General features: G+C 39.0%; 1 protein-coding gene across 2 annotated transcripts in view; it reads right to left on the bottom strand.

Moving 5' to 3' along the window:
• The window catches only part of LOC136871570 (uncharacterized), a 58,337-nt gene that overhangs the window by 18,001 nt on the left and 14,541 nt on the right, over window positions 1–25,795 (bottom strand). Inside the window, exon 5 of one of the 2 annotated variants that reach the window (XM_067144994.2) lies at window positions 21,324–21,596. The exons of the other annotated variant lie outside the window; for it this stretch is intronic. Within the exon in view, the coding sequence (XP_067001095.2) occupies window positions 21,579–21,596 (18 nt within the window). The 3' untranslated portion in view covers window positions 21,324–21,578. Of the gene's footprint in view, window positions 1–21,323; window positions 21,597–25,795 lie in introns of those variants that run through there. 2 annotated transcript variants of the gene reach the window in all.

A 25,795-nucleotide genomic window follows, 5' to 3' on the forward strand; every position in this document is an offset into this window, starting at 1 on the left:
TTGATGGAGAAGGAATTCGGCCTAACCCAGTCAAAATTTTGGCTATACAAAACTTATACATTATATTTATCATATTTTGCTCCGTATTGAATTGTGTCCGACTCGTTGGCTGAACGGTCAGCGTACTGGCCTTCGGTTCAGAGGGTCCCGGGTTCGATTCCCGGCCGGGTCGGGGATTTTAATCGTCTCTGATTAATTCTTCTAGCCCGGGGACTGGGTGTTTGTGTTTGTCCCAACACTTTCCTCTTCATATTCACACAACATACTACACTACTAACCACCACAGAAACACGCAATAGTGATTACATCCCTTCATATAGGGTTGTCGTCAGGAAGGGCATCCGGCCGTAAAACAGGGCCAAATCCACATGTGCAACACAGTCGCACCCGCGACCCCACAGGTGTGGGAAAAGCGGTAGAAAAAGAAGAAGAAGAAGAAGCTCCGTATTGAATTGTACAATAAAGTCAAAGAAATATTAATGTTTATTTATTGAAGTATAGTGGGAAGGCAGGGATGAAATGGCTTCAAAGAGTAGTAAAATTAGCATGGAGTGTTGGTAAGGTACCTTCAGATTGGACAAAAGCAGTAATTGCACCTATCTATAAGTAAGGGAACAGGAAGGATCGCAACAACTATCGAGGTATCTCATTGATTAGTATACCAGGCAAAGTGTTCACTGGCATCTTGGAAGGGAGGATCCGATCAGTCGTTGAGAGGAAGTTGGATGAAAACCAGTGTGGTTTCAGACAACAGAGAGGCTGTCAGGATCAGATCTTCAGTATGCGCCAGGTAATTGAAAAATGCTACGAGAAGAATAGGCAGTTGTATTTATGTTTCGTAGATCTAGAGAAAGCATATGACAGGGTACCGAGGGAAAAGATGTTCGCCATACTGGGGGACCATGGAATTAAAGGTAGATTATAAAAATCAATCAAAGGCATTTATGTTGACAATTGGGCTCCAGTGAGGATTGATGGTAGAATGAGTTCTTGGTTCAGGGTACTTACAGGGGTTAGACAAGGCTGTAATCTTTCACATTTGCTGTTCGTAGTTTACATGGATCATCTGCTGAAAGGTTATAAAATGGCAGGGAGGGATTCAGTTAGGTGAAAATGTAGTAAGCAGTTTGGCCTATGGTGACGACTTGGTCTTAATGGCAGACTGTGCCAAAAGCCTGCAGTCTAATATCTTGTAACTTGAAAATAGGTGCAATGAGTATGGTATGAAAATTAGCCTCTCGAAGACTAAATTGATGTCAGTAGGTAAGAAATTCAACAGCATTGAATGTCAGATTGGTGATACAAAACTAGAACAGGTTGATAATTTCAAGTATTTAGGTTGTGTGTTTTCCCAGGATGGTAATATAGTAAGTGAGATTGAATGAAAGTGTAGTAAAGCTAATGCAGTGAGCTCGCAGTTTCGTTCAGCAGTGTTCTGTAAGAAGGAAGTCAGCTCCCAGATGAAACTATCTTTACATCGGTCTATTTTCAGACCAACTTTGCTTTAGGGAGCGAAAGCTGGGTGGACTCAGGATATGTTATTCATAAGTTAGAAGTAACAGACATGAAAGTAGGAAGAATGATTGCTGGTACAAACAGGTGGGAACAATGGCAGGAGGATACTCAGAATGAGGAGATAAAGGCTAATTTAGGAATGAACTCGATGGATGAAGCTGTACGCATAAACCGGCTTCGGTGGTGGGGTCATGTGAGGCGAATGGAGGAGGATAGGTTACTTAGGAGAATAATGGACTCTGCTATGGAGGGTAGGAGAAGTAGAGGGAGACCAAGACGACGATGGTTAGACTCGGTTTCTAACGATTTAAAGATAAGAGGTATAGAACTAAATGAGGCCACAACATTAGTTGCAAATAGAGGATTGTGGCAACGTTTAGTAAATTCTCAGAGGCTTGCAAACTGAACGCTGAAAGGCATAACAGTCTATAATGATAATGTATGTATGTATGTATGTATGTATGTATGTATGTATGTATACCATTGAGGTTTAGATTTTTGTTATAGTATTGGTCTAATTCATTCATCAATTTCCCTTTACCTACTCTTTTAATAATTGTGAGGTCTTGATCGATAGTAGTGAAATGATGTCCTGTTTATTTCATATGGGAACTCATAGCTGAAAACTTGTGTTGATGGTACTTTTAATGCCGAATACAGGACTATAGACTCAAATTGCCTTACATGCTAGGTTGCCAGTTAACATGACTGTCTGGATATCGAATAAGAATCTCAGACATCATCATTTACTGTTCACCCGTTCGAAATTGTCTCCTCCTACCATGATTTGTAAATATTTTGAGACCGGGTATCAAAATAATTACCCCAAAATTTCGAACCAATAATTCCCATCAAAGCCCACATAACTTAATTATTACATGTTGCGAAGCCAAGGAAAAGAAACAAAAGTGCTTCCAACATGGTTGCAAAACTGCCCAACGACATAGCAGTTCACAACTGGGCGACAATTATGACGCTAGTGAGGGTATGGTCACTGTTCAAATGGCACTTGCCTCATGTTCGGAATCCGTGGGTTAATAATCGAACATGGTTATGAGCTCTGCCCAAGCAACAGCATGTCTCACGTTGGGACCGCCAAAAATCTATGTACCGTACCTGTCTTCAAAATATCCCGGGCGAGTTGCGGAAGTGCGCGTGGTTAATGTTCGGAAATCATATGGGCAAAGCTAATTAACCTAATCTCTCCCCGAGGTAAATACCATAGGCATATTGACAGGAATATGGGTACATAAATCTCGTGAATAAGAGAAAGAAATCAGGTAAAATGGAATTATTATACTAAGACATCAATATCATTCATACTAACACAAAAAAAAAAAAACCCACACGAGACCTGATGGCCCAAATGAACAAAAATGTGCCGCGCACATGTTCATATCATTTACCACAAAGATTAATACAATCGGGTTACGGCCCGTATAAAGGAACACACGACTTGGGAGTGACTTCGGATGATTACATTTATGAAATTTAGAAAGACTCAAACTTCGGTTTATGTCTTAATCCCCTTGGGATTCGCTTAAAAAAGTGTCTTTACATGTCTGCGGTAGATAGTTAATCACACTAGTAATCGATCCAGTATATACATATTTACATCATTAATAATGAAAACAATTCAATTACAATGCTAGTCCTGCGTTGCAAAACTTATATCTACAAAGGCTCTAATGTGCGACAGTCCTCACGGAAACTGAATGGCATAAAATACCAGCGATCTCTATTTAGCTATCGAGCCAATTAAACAAATGAAAAAATCTAATTAAATGCTGATTACCTCGACATATATAACAAAGGAACAATACAAAATCAACCATCAAAATCTCACAAATCACAAATCAAACCAGAAAGGCTTGAGACAAACATACAAATGAAATAGCACGCATGGGACCTGTAGAATAATACATGATATATGCACATATTCTCCACATGTGATCCTTGGGATCTCTCACAGCAGGCAGACGCATGGCTTGCGTCCGGACGTAAGATGCAAGGGATATCTATTCCGGGTTACTTTCACTCTCACGATCAGCTGAGACCTGTAAACATTTCCTAGTTGTCAAGGGGAGCATGGATAACGGACCAGGTGACACTCGACTATGAAACGGCACGAGGTGAGCTAACCTTCACTCGGAGACAAGCCTAATTCCTTAACATTCGCAGTTCTATTACTGCTCCTTTAATAGAATAACCTGTGATCTCAATTCACTAACATATTCACTCGCATGTCAATAAGGGCTTCAGCCTCTTTCATTTGAGTATGCACATCAGTTTCCATAATTCCTGAGACAAACTCGGGCCATTCATTTGGCGGTATTCGGGATCTCGACCCTCCTAACGTCATCACTATGGGCAATTCTAGCCTCCTTTAAATATCTCAGTCTAGCATCCCCTAAATTATGCATTACTGCACTCATTACTTCTCACACCTTATGCTAACCAGCACCTAGGTTAAATACACCCATCTTTGCGTGCCCTTCTGGCGTCATATAGCCAGTCAGCTGTTCGTCAAGCCTGTTTGTCCTGTTTCTCTTGCATAATAAAGATTCTAACTAGTCAACGTTGAGTTTCTCCTTGATTCGGCTCCAAGATCACACCTGAAAATCCCATGCACGATTAAAAAAAAAAAAAGAAGCTACAGCTGTGAACTTATCTCCCATACATAAATACTGGCGTGTATCCTATGTAAATAATGACCAGATCTTGCCTATTTACCACACAATGGAATACACTAAAAACACACAAAACACTCCTATATCTACACTGTCATACCCTTAAATCAATCTAACTGAAAAGTAACAAAGAAAAATCACAAGCATGCATCAGCTCAGGACACATGTACATTTAAATTGAATTGAAATCAAATCTGTGCTGCCTGGCTGATCCTTAACTTTAAAGCAGTTATTTACATCTGATCTGAACTAGTGTGTAACTATCACCCCAGGCATGCTAATATACTGACATAAATCTTAGCTTGCGTCGACTCAACACTCGTGATGATCACATGGCCACTGCGTTGCCACGAACTTAGGCCATCATTACATCACTTTCCAGGATGTAGGAAGTCACTCCACCGACCTTTGGCGCTGCCTCCATGGTTCCGGGTTAGTGATGCTCCTGCAAACAGTTGATGTAGGCACTCCTTCACCACTCGTAGCACACCTGTGCAAGATCGTGATCTTAATGCTTGGCCGTTAATTGACGACAACCTGTAAGTGAAAATTAGTCATTTTGCTCTTTGAGGGCACCTCTGCCCAGACGCAATCAGTCCTCGTTGCGGCGCTACCATATGCGGATACGAATGTTCACACGATCATGGACGCGAACCGTTATAGTAATTTGATTACACTGGCAAAAATGATCTGCTGGGTTATAGGCGGAAGCGAATAATACCGTTTATCAAACCCGCACTTCGCGTCACTATAACGACCGTTACTGATAGAGGTAACTATCTTATTATTCTCGAACTGTTAACACTGCCGGATCAAATTATAGAACACTGCACTTACACTGTGCAACAGATAACCACAATTATAATTTTACCCGTCATGGATATGTATCACTAACTCAGTTCACAAGATATCAGAACAAGGTGTCCTCTGCTAATTATGATATCTGTAAGCAAACGAACAACCAGCACGAGATTCAGACCAAGACTGACGAGCGTGTAGTCAGTAGTGAGGGACGCTCCCCCTCTCCTTAGGCTTATAAAGACCCGTACACTTTCATTCAAACATGGGGAGTTCCCTTTGATGAATACAATGTCAGTTGAACGGCTGGTTGAGTTTGAATGAGAAGCCATTGATAATGCGAAATATATACACTGACATTAAGTAGGCACCAATTATATCTACAGTCACCAGAAAAATTACAACTGTCTATCTGGATACATAAGAACTGTGGAATATCAGCACAATGACGGATTACTTTCATAAAATATTACTGGTTCAAACACGCTGTTAGATAGTTGGTTGTCCTGGTGTTGTGGTGTGGTAGCTCGCCCCGAATTCCCCTACTAGCTTGTGACTGGCCGAGTTCGAAACTCGCTGGACAGAGGGCGGAAGCGGTTCCCCAGCAACATCGTTCAAATTTTTTAAAAAAGTCATAGTAAGAAGCTATGTACTGGCTGGACCCTTTGTATTAGTGCGGTCCTGAATCCAACCGTCTCCCACACAAAGCCATGCTGCGCAATGAGCCCACAGTGTTATGCAATAATTAAAATTACGTATCTGAAGCATATGACGATATGTTTCAATACCACCTAGACTGCATTTATGAAATAAACATACGCCCCAACCCAGGATCGACCCCCCAACCTCCTGTATGCTAACCCATAACTCTGTCCACTGCAACAACTGTACAGCACGACTAATTCCTTCAATATGTAGACTCATCATAAAACGTAGCTACACAATATCATGTTGATTCATAACACTCAGATTTGCAATACCGTAGATTCTCAATAACTCATGGCTAATATCATCTTCACTGCTCCTGTAAATAAATATCGCACTATCTTACTTCAACTACACTACCATGAAATAAAATTCCTGCTCTAAGCAGTATAGGTAGGCTACTCAATAATAAATTCGATCATGAATAACTATTATTTCAAAGATCCTACTTGTCTGACCACTGTAACATCATTACGATTGTTGCCATTGATGCTTTCACGGCCCGTACTTATAGACATGATGTAGGCTTTTGGGCTTATGCCATGTCAAGAAAATAAGGTGAAATTCTGTACATTTCGGAGAGAACTGTGCTCTGCACCATCAGAAGAAAAATCCTAACTGCCCACGAGAAAGGCTTCTTAAACAAAGAGATTTTGAATTTAGACGTTATAATAGAAGTGGAAATGGTATGTTCATTCATCACCAGATGGCTCTCCGGACGTGGTACAGCGCTAGCGTTCAAAGCAGAAGCTGACGGAACCATCAGAATCAGTCTAAGAGGGTCACATAACATGTGTACGTAACATATGACATTGACACAAGCCTGGAATTAAACATCATCTTCTTCTCCTTCATGTGCCATGTCCTTGCAGTAGCATGATCTGTTGTTTGTTCAGAGCAGTTCTTAAGAGTAAGCTTTGTCACCCCAAAACACTGGCTCAACTTGCCGAGCCATAATGTCCTACTTCTCCCCGGACCGCATTTTCCATTAATTTTCCCTTGGAGTATTACTTGCAGAAGGTGGTATTTATAGTTCCGCATCATATGACCAAAGTGTTCTAGCTTCCTTCTCTTGATGGTAGTGAGAATTTCTGGTTCTTTGTTCATACGGATCAAAACGTATATTTTGGTCATTTTAGCTGTCCAAGGTATCTTCAGCATCCTTCGGTACATCCACATTTCAAATGTTCGCAACTTCTTGCACATGGTCTCAGTTAGTGTCCACGCCTCAATGCCATATAACAGAATGCTGAAAACATAGCATCGGAGTAGTCGTGTCCGTAGTGAAATGGAAAGGTCACGGCTTGTCAAAAGTTCTATAAGTCTCTGAAAAGAAGTTCTGGCCTGCTCAATTCTGCATCGGATCTCCTGAGTAAGGTCCCAGTCATTATTGATGTGACATCCCAGGTATTTAAATGTTACCACTCTCGCGATCTGTTCCTTTGCTGTTGTGAGATTACCTCTTTCCTACTTATAACCATCCACTTGGTCTTCTTTACATTAAGCGTCAAGCCCATTGCTCTGCTGGCTTCAGTGACAGCATTAAGTAGTTCCTGTAGATCCTGGAGGTTGGTTGCAAGTAGCACAGTGTCATCAGCGTACCTGATGTTATTTATGATGAAACCATTATCCACAATTCCTTGAGTCTTGCCGTAAAGAGCATCTCGAAAATTCTTTTCTGAATAGATGTTGAAAAGCATGGGGGAAAGAATACAGCCTTGGCAAACTCCTTTCATAATTGAGACTTCTTCCAAGACACGACCATCAACTCTTATGCCAGCACACTGGTTCCAGTAGAGATTACCAATAATACGAATGTCCCATTGATCAAGTCCTAATTCTCAAAGAACGTTCATAAGTTCATCATGGCGGACTGTATCGAAGGCCTTTTCGTAATCGATGAAACAAGCAGAAACATCGACATTGACATCTCAGTACCATTGGACTAATACCTGCAGACTGAATAATGCCTCTCTAGTACCAAAACCATGCCTGAAGCCAAACTGCGAGGTTCCGATATTCTCCTCACATTTATGATAGATTCTCACATGCAAGACTTTTAGGAATACTTTCAGAACGTGGATCATCAAACTAATTGTTCTATATTCATTGCAGAATTTTACATTGGCTCTCTTAGGCAATATTATGAAAGTCGATTTGAGCCAGTCTCGAGGAATGGTTCCACTGCAGTGAATACTACTGAATAGGTCAACTAATAATGAAAGGGATTTTTCTTTCTCAAGCAGTTTCTGTATCTCAGCATACATCTCATCAGGGCCTGGAGCCTTCCCATTCTTCGCTGTTCTTATGGCATACTCTACTTCTGCACGTGTGATATCCACACCATCGTCTGCCCAAGCACCATGACCCACATTTCTGTGATCCAAGAAGAGATTTTGTACATATTCCATCCATTCCTTCAGTTTCTCTTCTGTGCTCGCTAAGATGTCACCATTCTTATTAAGGAGGACTCCACTACCCTTCTTGTTATATGCACCAGTTACTTGTTTCACTTTCTTGTATATGTTGAAAAAATCATGTTTTGAATTCATTAATTCTATTTTGTTGCATTCCTCAGAGAGTTGTTGTTCTTTTGCATTCCTTATTCTTTGTCGTTTAAATTCTGCAAACTTTTGTACTTTACAGGATCTTTGTTTTTAAAAGACCTTCTCTGGTCCATCAGCTTCAGGATTTCTTCTGTCATCCATGGCTTGTTTTTCCTTCTTCCAGCATCCATTAATTTTACTTGACTTACGTCGTTAATTGCACATTTGATGTGATTCCAAGTGCCTTCAACATCATTTATATTAATGCTGTTTTGAACTTCCGCAAGTTTTACACGTGTTTTACACGTAGGGCTGACTGAACTTCATTTTTTAGTGCTTGATCTTGAAGCTTCTGAATCTCAATCCAACTAAAACTCCCCTTTAAATGGCATTTCTTCAGCCTGAGATTCATGGAAGCAAACAGTAGGCTATGGTCTGAGTTGATATCAACACCAGGGTATGTTTTCACACATTTGATATTTCTGAACCGCTTGTTAATTGTGATGTAATCAATCTGGTTCCTGATACTGTTGTCAGCATTAGAGGTCCACGTATAGAGGCGACGTGGATGTAGGTGGAAATACGTGTTTGCTATAGTAAGGCCCTTCTCCTGGCACATCTGGACCAGTCGATCACCTCAAGTATTGCTTGCTCCTAATCCGTAGTCACCGACTACATCAGCCCGTCGACCATGGCCAACTTTAGCATTGAACATCTGGCAATGAGAAACGTATGAATTTGGAAAACACTGAGATGAAATAACAACAGTGAAGGGACAGGGAAGGGAGCTACCTACGTAAGGCAAAAGAGGATCATTACTCTGATATTTGGAGAGATAATGTTCTACAGTAGTTCACGGGAAACAGAACGCACGAATCCCAACTGTGCTGGGAGCAGAACATTTCTTACAGAACTTTTTGTAATTCCGAAGTATTCTGTTGCAGGAGGTATTTCCTCAAAAGCATCAACATACTTCTTAATATGTGGCAGCATTTGCACAGCTCTTTCAATAACTTTTGAGTTTTCAACCCTTCTGATAGAGCAGAACTTCAGAGGTCCTGTTATGTGTTTGTAATCTACTTGGAAAGTTGCCATGAAACAAAGTAAGTCCTTTTTGTGTGAAGAGGATCAGTTCTTTTGAAACATTGTGTTGAAAATAGGCGGTCTAAGAAAATCGTCCAATAGATTGGTTTTGGGATCAAAGAGCGTAAAAATCTGTGAATGTTCCATTCAGAGTTGTGTACTGTTTTATATGCACCATGAACAGTATGCAAGGAGCAGGTACCAAAATCCAACAGCTCCAGATCTGAACGTGTATCACCTAAGTACTTCTTTAGATCTTTCAAAAACTTCAGGTTTATACAGGGTCTTTATTTATGCTTGGAAAGGACATTCTCGCTCAACCTTGGCCGCTGCCGGCCGCTGGTGCATGCGGTTTCCGGCACTTCCTGCAGTTTGCTGAGAGCTGAGCTCCGAGATAGTAGGGTGTTCAATTAAGCTACTGCGAACTGTATGTCTTATTGTATAGTGTTTTATTGTGATTGTGTATAGTGCTGTAATGTATGTGAAATATTCGTTACGTGAACGTGTATATCTGCACAATACTTACGTTAAGTGCAGAAAATCGTGCGCTAGGACAAGACGAAAGTTTCGAGCGAAATTTCCATGGAGATCCATTCCTATCAATCGGACAATAAAACAACTGACCAAGAGATTCAAACGTACAGGTTCAGTAAACAATAAAAATAGACGTAAAGGTCGTTATGTCCTTACTGAAGTTAAATTAGCTGACATTGGCGAAAGATTGGAACACACACCACAACAATCACTTAAGCGTTTGGCTCAGGAAACTGAGGTATCTCATACTTCTGCCTGGAAGGCAACATAATTATTAAAACTGAAACCATACAAGATTAGTGCAGTGCAACAATTACAACTGCTAGATCCTGTTAAGAGGGTGAATTTTTGCAATTGGGTTATAGGGAAGGTAGACTCAGGTGAAATTGAACCCAAGTTAATATTTTCAGATGAGGCTAATTTCCATTTGCATGGCCATGCATGCTCACAAAATAAGATGTTTGAGCAACCACTTTACGACGAGAAAATTGGGGTCTGGGTCGCTTTGAATGGGCATAGAATTACAGGCCCGATATTTTATGAGGGCACAATAAACAATGTGCGTTACAGAGATGAAATCCTTGACCATTTCTTTGATGAAGTGACAAACGCAGAACGTTTTTCAGCATATTTTCAGCAGGATTCTGCCACGGCTCATACAGATGAGGCATCAGTTGTTGAATTACGCCGCGTTTGGTACGAGGATCATAAGTAAAAATCTGTGACCCCCTTGTAGCCCAAATTTAACGGCATGTGATTTTTATTTGTGGCGAATGTTAAAAAAAAATTATGGGAACAACCCTCACACACTAGACGAACTTAAAGAAAATATATGAGCTGTAATTGCATCCATCAGTGCTGAAGAACTTGATAGAGTAACTGAAAACTTCATTAGGAGATTCCGATTATGTTTGGCATCGCATGGGGAACATTTTCAGCATAAACTGTAGAAATGGCGAGTAAAATGCATGATGATGATTTTGAGCATAAACTGTAAACATGGCGAGTAAAATGCATGATAATGATTTTGAGCATTAACGGTAAACATGGAGAGTAAAATGCATAATGATTTTGAGCGTAAACGGTAAACATGGGGAGTAAAATGCATAATGATTTTGAGCGTAAACGGTAAACATGGGGAGTAAAATGCATGATAATGATTTTGAGCATAGACGGTAAACATGGAGAGTAAAATGCATGATAATGATTTTGAGCATAAACTGTAAACATGGCGAGTAAAATGCATGATAATGATTTTGACCACCGTATTCTACCGTACATACGCACGCGGTAGCCGGCAAATGAACCGTCACTGGCGGCCAAGATCGAGCGAGAAAGTCCTTGCCAAGCATTTTTTTTTTTTGCATCCAAACCTATTGTCTTTCAAGTTTTGCAAAAACGTCATCAGAAAGTCCTCAGCAGTAGCATGACCTAAAAATAAGAGGAAAGACTTCTTTCAAAGACGACTGGTTGGACAGAACAATCAATTCAGATTATTGCAAATGTAAGATATCTTATTTGAACTAAGTTTCCATCCCAAAATCTAACAGCCACATCTATTTGACCCTTCTGAGTAACAGAATTTAAACTTTCATCAAAAGAAATACCAAAGCAAGGACACTTTTTAACCAAGTTTGTCAATCTTTTTGGAAGTATGGATTCAGTCCATATGTAACTAGGTATCCAAGCTTATCCCTGTGCAACGTGAACTACTCTGCAACTTTGCTGTCAGGAAACATGATTTTAAAAAGATCACTACAAATGCCAAAACTTCTAGCAGAAGAATGGGTCACAACACGAGTAATAGCCCAAAATATTTGTGCAGTAATAACTTTATCCTTGATGATAAAATTGTTAACAGTGCTTCTAGGCACAGCACAAGTATGCTTATCATAAACAAGTGAAGTTAGCACTTCACACAGTTCAGCTTTCACCGGAACAGAGTTTGTAGTTGATGGAGCAGCATTCACAGGAACAGAGTCTGTAGTTGCTTTCTTGGCAGGTATCATCTGAAACAGTTTTTTGTTGGAACTTGAAGCAATTACTCTTTCGATGTCCCCTTTTCCTTGGCATGAGATCGAACTGATGACACCCTCACGTTGCTAATATCAAAACTAGTCCTACACAAAAAGCAATACCCTTTATAGTTATCACTTTCCACTCTCTGAAGCCAATTCCAATCTGAATTTATTGTTCTGTCCAACCAGTAGAAGTCTTTCCTTTTATTTTACTCACTGTCTAAGTGCAACACTAATGTAAATAAACAAATAACACTGGATGAATTATATGCATAATATAGGCTACTTGAAGTATAGCTTGTTATTATACTTGAAGGAAGAATGAAGGAAAAGGGAACGGGAAGTTATGACTGTCTACAACACCAAGAGAGATGAGGGCGTCACTGTATCGACTGTAACCACAAGTTATTATTCTAGCACTGTACTGTTACTACTGTACTACATAAGTATTACTTTTCAATAAAATCACTTTAAATTATAGTGCCATCCTAAACAATTATTCTCATTACCTGGACTTTCCGAGTGCAAATATCCAGGGTAGATTATAAAGAATGACAATGGCTGTTCCGGTATATTTTATAATTATTCCAGTATATGGTTCAAAATTCCAGTACATTTCCAGTACCGATATTAAATTCCAGTATTTCCAGTATCAATCGAAGTACCAAATGAATACAGAGTTGCTATAGTAGCCCCTGCGTATAAAGGAAAGGGTGATAAGACATAAAGCTGAAAAATACAGGCCAGTCAGTCTGACATGCATTGCATGTAAGCTTAGGGAAAGCATTATTTCTGATTATATTGGACGTGTTTGCAAAATTAATAACCGGTTTGATAGAAGGCAGTTTGGGTTTAGGAAAGGTTATTCCACTGAAGCTTAACTTGTAGGATTCCAGCAAGATATAGCACATATCCTGGATTCAGGAGGTCAAATGGACTGTACTGCGATTGACCTATCTATGCCATTTTAGGGGGTAGATCATGGGAGACTACTGGCAAAAATGAGTGCAACTGGACTAGACAAAAGAGTAAAAATAGAACTCAAAAGGATTAGAGTAGGTGAATCTTTATCTGACCCTGTAATAAATAAGAGGGGAATTCCTCAAGGCAGTATTATTGGACCTTAATATTTTCTTTTATATATCTATGATATTAGTAAGGTAAGGGTGTATTCTGCCCGAAGGCAGGTCCTAACCTCCGCAGAGGTGTGCCTGAGCCGGAGTTTACGTGCGGTAGGGTGGCCAGTTTCTTTCTGCTTCTCCATTCCCTTACCCACACCAACAGCACATGGCAACCCATTCAAATCTTGACCACGCCCAATGTTGCTTAACTTCGAAGATATCATGGGAACCGGTGTTTCAACATGGCTACGGCCATTGGCAATGATATTAGTAAAGGAGTGGAATCAGAGATAAGGCTTTTGGCAGATGTTATTCTGTACAGAGTGATAAATAAGCTACAGGATTGTGAGCAACTGCAAAATGACCTAGATAATGTTGTGAGATGGACAGAAGGCAATGGTATGATGATAAATGGTGTTAAAAGTCAGGTTCAGAGTTTCACAAATAGGAAAAGTCCTCTCAGTTTCAATTACTGCATTCATGGGGTGAAAGTTCCTTTTGGGGATCACTGTAAGTACCTAGGTGTTAATATAAGGAAATATGCAAATAAAGGGTACAGATGGTGGTGGTGGCGATTATTGTTTTAAGAGGAAGTACAACTTGGCAACCATCCTCAACCATCCTCTGCACATGGTTATGAGGGTGTTTAGGGTTGTAGTAAGGATGTAAAAGATAGGGCATACAAGTCTCTGGTAAAACCTCAACTAGAGTATGGTTCCAGTGTATGGGACCCTCATCAGGATTACTTGATTCAAAAACTGGGAAAAATCCAAAGAAAAGCAGCTCGATTTGTTCTGGGTGATTTCCGACAAAATAGTAGCGTTACAAAAATGTTGCAAAGTTTGGGCTGGGAGGAGATGGGAGAAAGGAGACGAGCTGCTCGACTAAGTGGTATGTTACATGTGATAATTCTCATGTTTGGTCCGTATTGAATTTGATGTTTATCAAGAGTATTACAAAAATATTTTTGTAATACTCTTTGATAAGTGGTATGTTCCGAGCTGTCGGTGGAGAGATGGCGTGGAATGACATCAGTAGATGAATAAGTTTGAGTGGTGTCTTTAAAAGTAGGAAAGATCACAATGTGAAGATAAAGTTGGAATTCAAGAGGACAAATAATATTCTTTTGTAGGATTAAGAGTTAATGACTGGAATGTTCAATAAATTCAAAATTTCTTTGCAATCATTTAAGAAAAGGCTAGGAAAATAACACATAGGGAATCTGCCACCTGCGCGACTGCCCTATGCAGATCAGTAGCGAGTGAGTGGCAGGCAGGGATCGTGCTAGATATGGTAACAGCTCGCTGAACCCCTATTAACCTTTTGTATCATGAGAAGAAGGCAGTTCAAAATACATAACATTCTTTCAGTTGTGTTGTACATTAATAAAAAATAGGTCTTTTTTCGAGAGTTGGGTTATGACGTTGGCAGTGTTCCAAGAAATGGCGTCTTGTCGTCATGGCAATGTGGCAATGTTGACATGTTTATGGTGCTAAACTGAGTATTTATTTCTCATTGCCATGTGGTGTCCTTTCCTGACAAAATTTTTTTTCTTTTTTAAAAGTTTTGTGTTAAAATAATTTTATCATTGTGTGTGTTTCTTTTAAGTTCACTCCACGTGTGCAGTGTTTGTTTTTACTATTCACGATTAGCTTACTATTAGTTTGTTCACAGTTGGAAGATTAATTTTACAGTCTTACTAACAAACGGTGTATAACTTTTATACGAGGTTTATACAGCGTTTATGTACAATTTGTTACTAATAAACCATGTATAAGTCTCCTGTGTATTCATCTACTATAGTTATTCACTGAATTGCTTATACAGACTAGGATCCTTGTGTAAGCGTTGTACAGCAGCAAGTAGCGAAACAAGAAACGAATGAGCAGTTTAATTTTGTGGTATTTACTGCCTACAGTAACATAATCGTGGTGAAATATTCGACTTATCCATTGAACACACATGGAAAGAATGGAGAATAACGATGATCTCCACAATATTGTAACCCTCTCGGTGCCACGTGAATTTGTTAGGTACTAGCCAGGAGTGCCACCCACCTTTTGTCTGATTTGCAACTCTCTAGAAAAGAATTCATCACTCTCTCAGTTTATACCCATTCTCAATGAATTTTTTTTTTCTTTTTCTGTTATATAGAAGGAATGTCCCTTCGAATTAATGGAAGTTTATTCCTAAAATCATTTGTAGTTAAAATTAAAATAAATCACAAATTTAAAAAACAATTAATGAAAATCCACATGTTCAGGCAATGTAGTTCTAAAAATCAGTATGGCATACTAACTGATGGTATTTTTGTAGCACAGACTCTTTGACTGTCGCTTTGGATAAAATTATGTTATTTGGAGTAATATTATGTCTTAAGAGGAGGGGCATGTTTCAGTCTGGTTAACTCGAGGAAAGTGTGAGGTGGTTGATATGGTAAATCACTACCATGGGTAACTTCACTGAATAATGGCAATGTGTGATATTGTTAATACCAATATTACCATGCAAATCTTCGTTACATTCAAAATTATTTCTAGCCTCGGCAATTGGCGGTGTTTACTAAAATTGTTTTCAGAATCGCTCTCACTGAATGTAACCTCACTAGAAGTTTTTTCAACTCTATTATGAAGTCCAGTTCCCTTTTTGACTTGGCATAATCATCGTCATTCCCTAAACTATGTATATAGTCAGCTAGACCATCATTATTTGTAAATACGTCATCCCGTAAATCCGTCATCGGTGTTGACATGGGCACAAGATGTGCGGACACAGCCTTCACATTTTTAAATGTTCGTCACACGAAAACAAATAATTTTATGCGACTCCTAGTGGCAAAATTGGAGACTACTCCATGTTAAGAATATACTGATATGCGCTACCATTTAACGGAAAAGGAAGAAGAGTCTGCATGAGGGATGAAATATCATTCCTGGCACTTTCGGCGAATTCACGGAGGAATAATAAATCACTCATTGGCGCTCAAAGAGTTAAACATAGAAGACATAGATCATTTAGAGGTTATGGAGGCTAGAAACCTTTGTAAAATAAAACACTTTAAGAGACGGAATGACCCATTTCCCATGGATGACGAAAGTTTTAAAATAAATTTCGATTTACGAAAGAGTATGCTCAAATTGTTATTAACACAGTCAGATATGACTTAAAGAAAGGTCCAAAAGGTGGCTCTATATCGTGCGAACTTCAAGTTTTCACAGCATCCGTACATGGGCGCGGAATGAGGTTAATAGTGACCTCATTATCACTAGTGAGAATAATATACCGCTGAAATATGTGTATTACTATTCTATTCTTGTTTATTCAAACATTCTATTGTAACTTTTCTCTCTTTCTTTGTCAATAGATACAAGATAATTCGGCTGATCTTAATGGCATGAGTCAAGAGACTGTGGCAAATATTTGTGATAGGGTAGCCACTGCTCTCGCTAGTAGAGCAAATTAATTTATTAAGATGCCGTCGACAAATGCTGATCAGGAAGAAGAAATCCTGCAAATTTAGAAACATGTGGATTGATGAATGTTATAGGTGCAATCGACTGTACTCATATTAGAGTGAAAAAGGTGCTGGGAGAAGTATAGCAGTACTATAACAATAGGAAGGGATATCTCTCATCAATGTTCAAGTAGTGTGTGCAGCATCCTTGCACATAAGGGATATTGTAGCAAGTTGGAGGGGAAGTACGCATGAGAGCAGAATTTTTCATTAAAATCATTTTAAACAATGTTTTGAGAGGGGTGAATTTAAGGGACGCCTTTCAGGAGATTCTGGCTATGCATGCACACCGTATTCATTTACTCCAGTCCTACATCCCAGTACTGCTAAAGAAGAAAATTACAACAAACATAGCTGCAAGGTGTTTCGGAGTATGGAAACAATGATTCAGGTGTTTGTTGAAGGGTTTCAATGCCAGTCTGAAAAACACAAAAAACTGCATTGTAGCACTTGACTTGATGACAAACCTATCATTATTCCCAGGCTGTGTTCATAAAATGCTACTTTGAGTAGAGTTAAAGCAGAGTTAACTCTCTGGAACTGGTTTTTATGAACGTCAGAGTAAAATGGTAGTAAACAATTAAACATCTGTGATTGTAAACATGGCTAACCATCTGCTTAAAATTACAACCTTTACAGTATTTTCATTCACCAAAAACCTGCTAGTCAACTATGAGGCGAGTACTTTCAGTAGAGCTGAAAGACATTCGAGAGATACTAATTTAGAGTCTGATGTTCCTGAAAACAATTTTTTATCTCTTACAGGCAGAATCTGATGATGATGATGACTACAAAATCATGTGTGCAGCTCTTCAGAAAGAAGAGAAACCGGTTAGGATTACTGGGTATATTGATGATGTTGTATGCAGTTATTTTAGTCACTTTAGACTTCCAAGAACTGCTTTTGAAAATTTATTGGTGATCATTGGTCCTTTACTAGCTAAGCGTAAGAACAATGATGATGAACGTGGTAGACACCCAGTTGATCCACCTAAACAACTTTTAGCAGTCATATGGTTGTTAACAACACCAGATTCATTTAGATCCATCGGTGAAAAATTTGATATGGCCAAATCAACATTGTCTTACTGTTTCCTACGAGTCGTTAACGTGCTGTGCAGTATTTCTGCAAATGTAATTAAGTGGCCACAAGGCGACCTGGTCCAGAAATCCAGCACTACCTTCCAGACGATATCAAACATACCACATGTTATCGGTGTTATCGATGGAACTTATATTCCCATCAAAGCCCCCCAAAAGTTTACATAAATAGAAAATGCTTTCACGCAATTACATTACAAGCGATTTGTGACTTATCTTTGAAGTTTATAGACTGTTTCGTGGGTTATCCCAGTTCAATGAGCGATGCAAGAATTCTTCGGAATTCGGACATTTACAGAGATATAACGACGCACCAAAATACCTTTTTCCCTAATAGTGAATTTTTGCTAGGTGACGAGGCATATCCTGTTCTTGAATGGCTCATTCCTCCTTACATACACCGAGGAAATCCGACTCGGACTGAATGTTATTTTAACACAGTATTGTCAAAATCAAGATAAGTAATCGAACGATCATTTGCTCTCTTGAAGGGAAGATTCAGGAGATTTAAGTATCTAGATATGAACAAAACCAATCTCATTCCCCCTACAGTTCTTGCAGCTTGCGTTTTGCACAACGTATGCCTGGATTATGATCCATCAATAGAGGAGTTCATACAAGAGGGACAGGAACCTTTGGATGATGGAGAGGTAGAAGATGACGTTTGGCCTCGTCCTAACCTACGAGGTGGAAGTGAAAAAAAGGAAGCAACTGGCTGAACAATTGTTTACAGCATAAGCATTTCGACGTTTCAATATTGTAATTTAAAGTTTTCACATAACTAACATATATAACTCCAAGCGCTGTTCCACTAAGAACTGAAAGCCTAACCTAATTTAAGTTTGTCAAAGATAATCATTCACAATTAAGCAAGATATTGAATATTTAATGATTCACGTTGTTTTCATTTATAATTCTAGCCTCCACTTTGACAGATATAGTAGTCTACAGAGTTAGTCTAAATTATGAATGTGAAAATAAATAGACTTAAAAAAAAAAAAAAAAACTTATCAGTTACAGCACTAATATAATTGAAATTTTACCTTACTTTGAGTACATTTCACTTTTATACTTCCTCACTTCACTTCTACAAAAACAATTATTGTGTAAATTAATACTTTCATAAACTCGAGAAAGTTACACTTCAGTCAGTTTACTGAACAATATTTACAGCTTTTCAATCAGTTTGTCCATTTTTTCACCGAACATTTGAATGGCTTCATTTTGCAATTAAAAGAGTTTTCTATGCTTCCTCTCTCTTTCCTGTTCCTTCTTAGCATTCATTTCTGCACGATGGGACAGTACCAAATCCAATTTCGTTTTCTTTTTTGGAGGTTCTTCTTCCTTCTTGTCATGCGTGTATTCTCGCTAGTGCCGGTAGTTTCAATTTCATCATCACTAGAAATTAGCGCTTCTGTGCTACCTTCCAAACTTATACCGGCGCCCCTGCTAGAAGATGCAACTGCTAAGGGAACAACATTGGGTTTCTTGCCGAATATATCATGGAACTGGTCAAAGTATTCAAATTTAATAGAAGATGCGCCTGATTGCGAAGACTTCATATTGTCACATTTCATATGGTATTTCTTTTTCAGATTTTTGAATTTGAATTCACATTGTTTCGGGGAATAACTAAATCCAGCAGATTGTAACTGCGCCGAAATTTTTTTTCCCCATACTACTTCATTTCTAACACAGGATGAAGTAAAAGATCCCAAATTATTTTTATAACCATCGATCAGTTGTATGCGACCACCGATTGTTCCCATCTTTGGTTTCTTCTCTCTCTTTGGGCAAGAAGGTATCATCTGCATTTTCGCCTAAAACAAAACAAATTACTATGTGATAAGTTCAATTATATCTAGGCTATATTGTGTTAATTAATGTCTTCATGGCAATAATTATTTCTATGATGTTCACATACCTCTTTGGACTTGCATCCAAGTATCATCCTCTGTATTTACGTAGGTGATTTGAAAAGTTTCTCGGAATGTACTAGAATTAAGTATCTTACCTCGGTAGAACTGCTTTTATTTTTCAACACAGTCCCCCTGTAGACTAATGCATTTGGTCCAGCGATGTTCCAATGCCTTCATCCCATCTCGAAATTGAGATTCCTCCAGGCCTGCAAAATACCTCTCCAATTCGGCTGTCAGTTTTTCCCTTGTAGAAAATCTCCGTCCACCGAGGAAAATTTTCAGCTTGGGGAATAGATGAAAACCTCATGGTGCAAAATCAGGTGAATGTGGCAACAATTCGACCCCAGTTCATGAAGTTTTGCCATGGCAATAACACTTGCGCGCGGCGGAGCGATGTCCTGATGAAAGATGACCATTTTCCTTGCCAAACCAGGCCTTGTTTCACGTATCTTTTCCTGTAGTTGGTCTAGGAGGTTTGCATAGTATTGCCCCGTAATTGTTTGGCCAGTAGGAAGATAATCTATCAGCAGAATGCCTTTTACATCCCAGAAAACTGAGGCCATGACCTTTCCGGCCGAATGCACTGCCTTTGCTTTCTTTGGTGGTGGTGAATCAGAATGTTTCCACTGCTTTGACTGCTGTTTTGTCTCTGGGGTATAGTAGTGGACCCAAGTTTCATCTGTAGTCACAAACCGGCGCAAAAAATCTTGTTGGTTGCACTGAAAACAGGCCAGACTTTGTTCGGACATTTCCAATCTGGTGCGTTTATTGTCCAATGTCAAGAGCCGCGGCACCCATCTTGTGGATAATATTTTTTCATACCCAATTCTTCGCTTAAAATATAATATACCCGTTCAGAAGACATCCCTACAGCTTCAGCAATCTCCTGCACTTTCAGTCGATCCTCCATGACCATTTTATGCACTTTTGCGATAAATTTTGGGGTCGTAACACCTTTTGGCCGCCCACTACGCGGATCATCATCCAAGCTCTCCCGACCAAATTTAAACTCGCTGGTCCACTTGGCAACAGTTGAAAATGAAGGAGCAGAGTCCCCCAGTGTGTTCTGAAAGTCGGCATGAATTTCCGTTGCTTTCATACCTTACAAAGTATTTAATCACTGCTCAAATGTCAGTTTTTCCCATTGTCACAAATCACTATGCGGGAACAACAACAAAGAGTCGTCACTACCACACTCCTGCAGCTAGAGCACTGACGTGCCACATGTTCACTCACGAAGGATGTTTGATTACTGTGCGGGAACCTCGTTGCTCTAGCACTGACATCTAGCGGTGATTCCGAGAACTTTTCAAACCGTCCTTGTAGCATATATCGCCTTTCCTCATCGATGATTACAAAATAATTTGCGCTCGAATCCATTATTTTATGTTTAACTTAGTTTCCTCTTGCTGCGAGCACCGCTATAAACAGGGACACGTGTTTCCCTAATATAAACGAACCACAGTGCGCATGATGAGTTAAATCTACCCACCTGTCTACACGGAGTAAAAAGAGTTAACTGTGTTCACTTCTTGGAGTTTTATAAACGCCTCACAGAGTAAACTCTGCTGGATTATTTTGTTTTATGAACGGAGGGAGTTAACTCGGAGTAGCAGAGTTATATTTTACGAACGCAACCCAGAAGAACCTATTGTAGCCGTAGCTCCCATGTGCGAGGTAATGCTGTCAGAGCATCTTTTATCAATGACTAGTTTTGAAGAAAATTGTGTAAAAAAAAAAAAAAAAGTGGTTTTAAATTACAAATGTTTTATTTAGGGCTATTCATTATTTATTTTAAAATAAAATTTACAAATTCTTTAGCAAGGCACTTTTCTTTAAAAGGAGAATCTCCATTTTTACAGCATGTTCATTTTGTTTCGGCTTTCTTTCCTCCTCAAAATTCTTCATTTGCATTTGGTGCTCCTTCATCCTCATTTCAATCTCCTGCTCCAAATTTCTCATTTTCAACAAGTGTTCTTCATGTTGTTTTATGAGAACAGCTGATCTCTCCTTTGCTATCTTTCAAAAGGACAGCTAGAAATCTTCACTTTCCTGGAATGTAAAGTACGTTGTGATTAGCGTAATTTCGTGGTTCAATTGAAGTACAACATAGAAATGGTGGGGAAGGGTGAATAAGATGGACAGATCATTGTGGAAACTTAAGTCACATGTTCAAACTGGTTTATTTATTAGTTTATAAGACTGGTGGTTTTCAAAGCTCATATATTAACACTAATTAATTGGGATTACCCACCCGGCATAGACACCCCATTATGTTACACATGCGCGCGCGGGGAGAGAGAGAGACTGATGACCACGATGTCCTATTTCCTAAAGGAAGTAACAAGTACAGGCTGTTACTAAGAAACTTCCGTGGATGAGAAAAGCGATATAATAAAGTGGTACGCACATATATTGCGATGTTGTTAATTATATTCTGTCATGATATTAAAGTTTATATAACATTATATACATTAGAATCAGTGTCATAAAATCATAAATTAATCCATTCACTGTTGGCTCATTACTTCGAAGGGGATATTATCGTGTGAGGTGTAGAATGTTCATTCAGCTGCAATATCGATCAGCTGCCCGTTGCCCAGAGGACCAATACATGCCAACTGTAAAGAATATTAATCCGCTTTCTGTCTGACTTGTGAACTGTCGTGTTAACGAGCAAGTCGAGTGAAGATGTTTTTATTGTCAGTGTAAATCACTTAAAGATAAAAATTTCATTGTTCCGTATTGAAATTATTGATGTTAAAAATTAAATAACTGGAAAGGAGGTTCAACCTATTCAATACTCAAAGGAAAGAAACGTAGCAATCACATTTCTATTTAAATGGGACCGGTTTCGACCTTAGTCTAGGTCATCATCAGCCATAAAAACATATAAAATGTTTATGAATGTTGGAGGTCAGTTCCACACTCTGTTAGGCACAAAGACACGACACCACATTCTGTCCTGCATAAAGTCACAACACTACTAATCAACATACGAAGATCAAAAAGGCTTGAATTCGCAGACGAACAGATCTGTAGTAGAAAGCCGCCAGCTCCCGGTGACCAGCGCGGCACACTCAAGGTCACGCGCTGCGGCCAAACACCAAAGTAGAGTGGAGAACGTTTCGAAGGTCCAGAACCTGTCACGGCTGCGGGAAGCCAATTAGGTATGTTTACCAAGAACTTATCTGGAGTACGGGTGCTCATTCAGTTGTACTAATTGGCGTCGTATATTTTTATATACCTAATTGGCTTCCCGCAGCCGTGACAGGTTCTGGACCTTCGAAACGTTCTCCACCCTACTTTGGTGTTTGGCCGCAGCGCGTGACCTTGAGTGTGCCGGGCTGGTCACCGGGAGCTGGCGGCTTTCTACTACAGATCTGTTCGTCTGCGAATTCAAGCCTTTTTGATCTTCGTATGTTGATTAGTAGTGTTGTGACTTTATGCAGGACAGAATGTGGTGTCGTGTCTTTGTGCCTAACAGAGTGTGGAACTGACCTCCAACATTCATAAACATTTTATATGTTTTTATGGCTGATGATGACCTAGACTAAGGTCGAAACCGGTCCCATTTAAATAGAAATGTGATTGCTACGTTTCTTTCCTTTGAGTATTGAATAGGTTGAACCTCCTTTCCAGTTATTTAATTTTTAACAACAGTGTAAATCACTGAAAACAATAACGTCGCACAGCAAGCCCTGTACTAGTGCAAGTGACAGATCCAGTGGATAGAATAGTAAAGTTCGAAAGATGGTGCATAATGTTCATTGTTTTTTCCAAAAATACGCACTTGAAGAAAACCGACAAGTGAACTTTTTCTGACAGACTATTTCGAAAGAGACTTCATGTGGCACACAAGTCTTGAATTGTATGATAAAGGAGATTTCCCGACAGCTAAGAAATTTGAAATTTTGGAACCCATTATAACTTAATTAAATAGGAAGACGACAGTTATAGTGATGATGATAGTAAGGCAGTGGCTGTGAGAGGAAATACAAGACTATCTAATGAAGGTATGTTGTTAAAAATCTATTATTTTTAGTACCATGTGCATTTTTCTTACATATTTCTACTAAGAGCCTTTTATAGATACATTGAAGGTGTTGCTATTCATCAGCTTTAGAAAAACGTCGATGAGATATTAGAGCATGTTTTGTGATATACCGGTACCTGTTTCCTTAAACTGAAGGAAAAGAGTCTATACTTAAGCCTGTCCGCTATCAATTTCAAAAGAGCAATGACCTGTGCATAATCCTGGGAACTGATTACTGCAATTTCCTTTAAAAAGCTATGAAATGCAAATCACTCAGCGTAAAATTATATTTGTTTCTATACAGGGTGAACAAAAAATGCCACACGTGGAGTCAGCATGCGGTTCCTCATCGAAATTCACGAAAAAAGTTTATCTTGCAGAACCTAGTCTCACCAATAGGTTTAATAGAAATGCGAGTTAAGAAATGAGGCTCTGGTAACACTGTAATGACGTGCAGTGTGGCCAAGCCCAGGTCGCATGAACTCGGCGCTCTGCTGGAGCTGTCTCATTAGCTCAGTGAGACAAGGTAATGCCATACATGCTGCTTGTGCGGACGCGCCAATTTTTTTTTCAGTTAATGTATCATATTGTACCAAATACAGACCTCCACTATGCAATACACTATGTTCTGTCTTACCGTTACAGTTACCTTTATTTAAACATTCAAACATAACATGAACTTCTTACAGACTTAAACGACCACTTTGTTTCATCCATGGCACAAATAAAGCCAATAGGTAGAACATAATAGTGGATACAGTAACATTGTCTCTATCAAATGCAGAGCAAAGAAACACAATACAGTACAATGGCTAGACTGGATTGACATATGAGTAACAACACAGTAAAGGTTTCCACCTATTCAATACAAAATATATTCACAATATTTTAAAATTACATCGAACTAGTTTCGACCCATCTAGGGGTCATCATCAGCCACATCAAAGCAAAGATCACTCTTGACGAAATCCTAAGAACATGTTAATTTTAACAGTAAGATTATTATGGAATAACAAGTGAATGTGGTAAATGAAAAGAGATGTTAGTACGGGACAGGTGAGTAATAGCTAATAAATATACAAGGAATATACATAAGAGGTTTGGAACAAAGTATAAAAGGGGGCTTGGTGTTGTAAAAAATTATATAATCATGGAAAACAGTAAGTCCTTATAATGAAGAATGCAATGTGAAATGACATATATAAAATTATATATGGCTTAGGAAGAGTGGAGGTGGTTTAGGAGGGGAAGAGGGCTTAAGGTGGGGTTGAAGGGTGCGGAAGAAAGGGTAATTGTCTCGGAAAAGTACCTTTGATTAAATTTAGGATTGAGTTTTGGTTGGCTGCATTATTGTTTCTGAGGAAAGTGATAAATAGATCGAAGAGTAAGTTGGGTTTCTCTGAGATTTCATTGAGATTGTGACTGGCATTAAAGTATTGGTCTAGGTGAATGTAGTAATTTTCCATTATGTCGAGTAAAGGGCCCTTGTTTGCTAATACGAGGATGTCCATGTCTTGTTCGATATTGGTGAAATTATGGTTATAATCTTGCATGTGTTGGCCGATGGCTGAAAACTTGTTGTATTTTATTGCGTTCGTGTGCTCGTGGTATCTGATATTGAAGTTTCTACCGGTTTGCCCGATGTAGGTTTTTCCACAGGTGTTACATTTGATCTTATAAACTCCTAATTTTAAAAAACTGCTGGTCCTGTTGATGTGTGAAGTATTGTGTAAAACGTTCATGTTCTTATAGTTGGTTTTGAAGGCTATTTTAACATCTTGTTTCTTAAAGATATTGGTTAACTTGTAGATATCATTGTTGAACGTGAAGGTGGAAAATGTTAGAGGTTTAGTTGTTTTTTTTTTTTAGGGTAGTTTTTGGGCGATGTTTATGTTTATTGATTATCCTTTCTATAAAATGGTTGCTGAAGCCGTTGAATTTTGCGATTCCGCGGATTGTGTTGAGTTCGTTCTTTAGATCTTTCTTGGACATAGGTATGCTGAAGGCTCGGTGAACTAGGCTGTTGTATGTGGCTCGTTTGTGGGACTGGGGGTGCACTGAACCTTGGCGAATGGTGGAGGCTGTTTGAGTGGGTTTTCTGAATATTTTATAACTGAAAGGATCTGAGTTTCTAGTGATGGTTAAATCTAGAAAGTTGATTTTTAGATTTGATTCAGATTCTAGTGTGAATTTGATATGAGGATCAATATTGTTG

Source organism: Anabrus simplex, chromosome 4, assembly GCF_040414725.1.
Source record: "Anabrus simplex isolate iqAnaSimp1 chromosome 4, ASM4041472v1, whole genome shotgun sequence".
Lineage (NCBI taxonomy): Eukaryota > Metazoa > Arthropoda > Insecta > Orthoptera > Tettigoniidae > Anabrus > Anabrus simplex.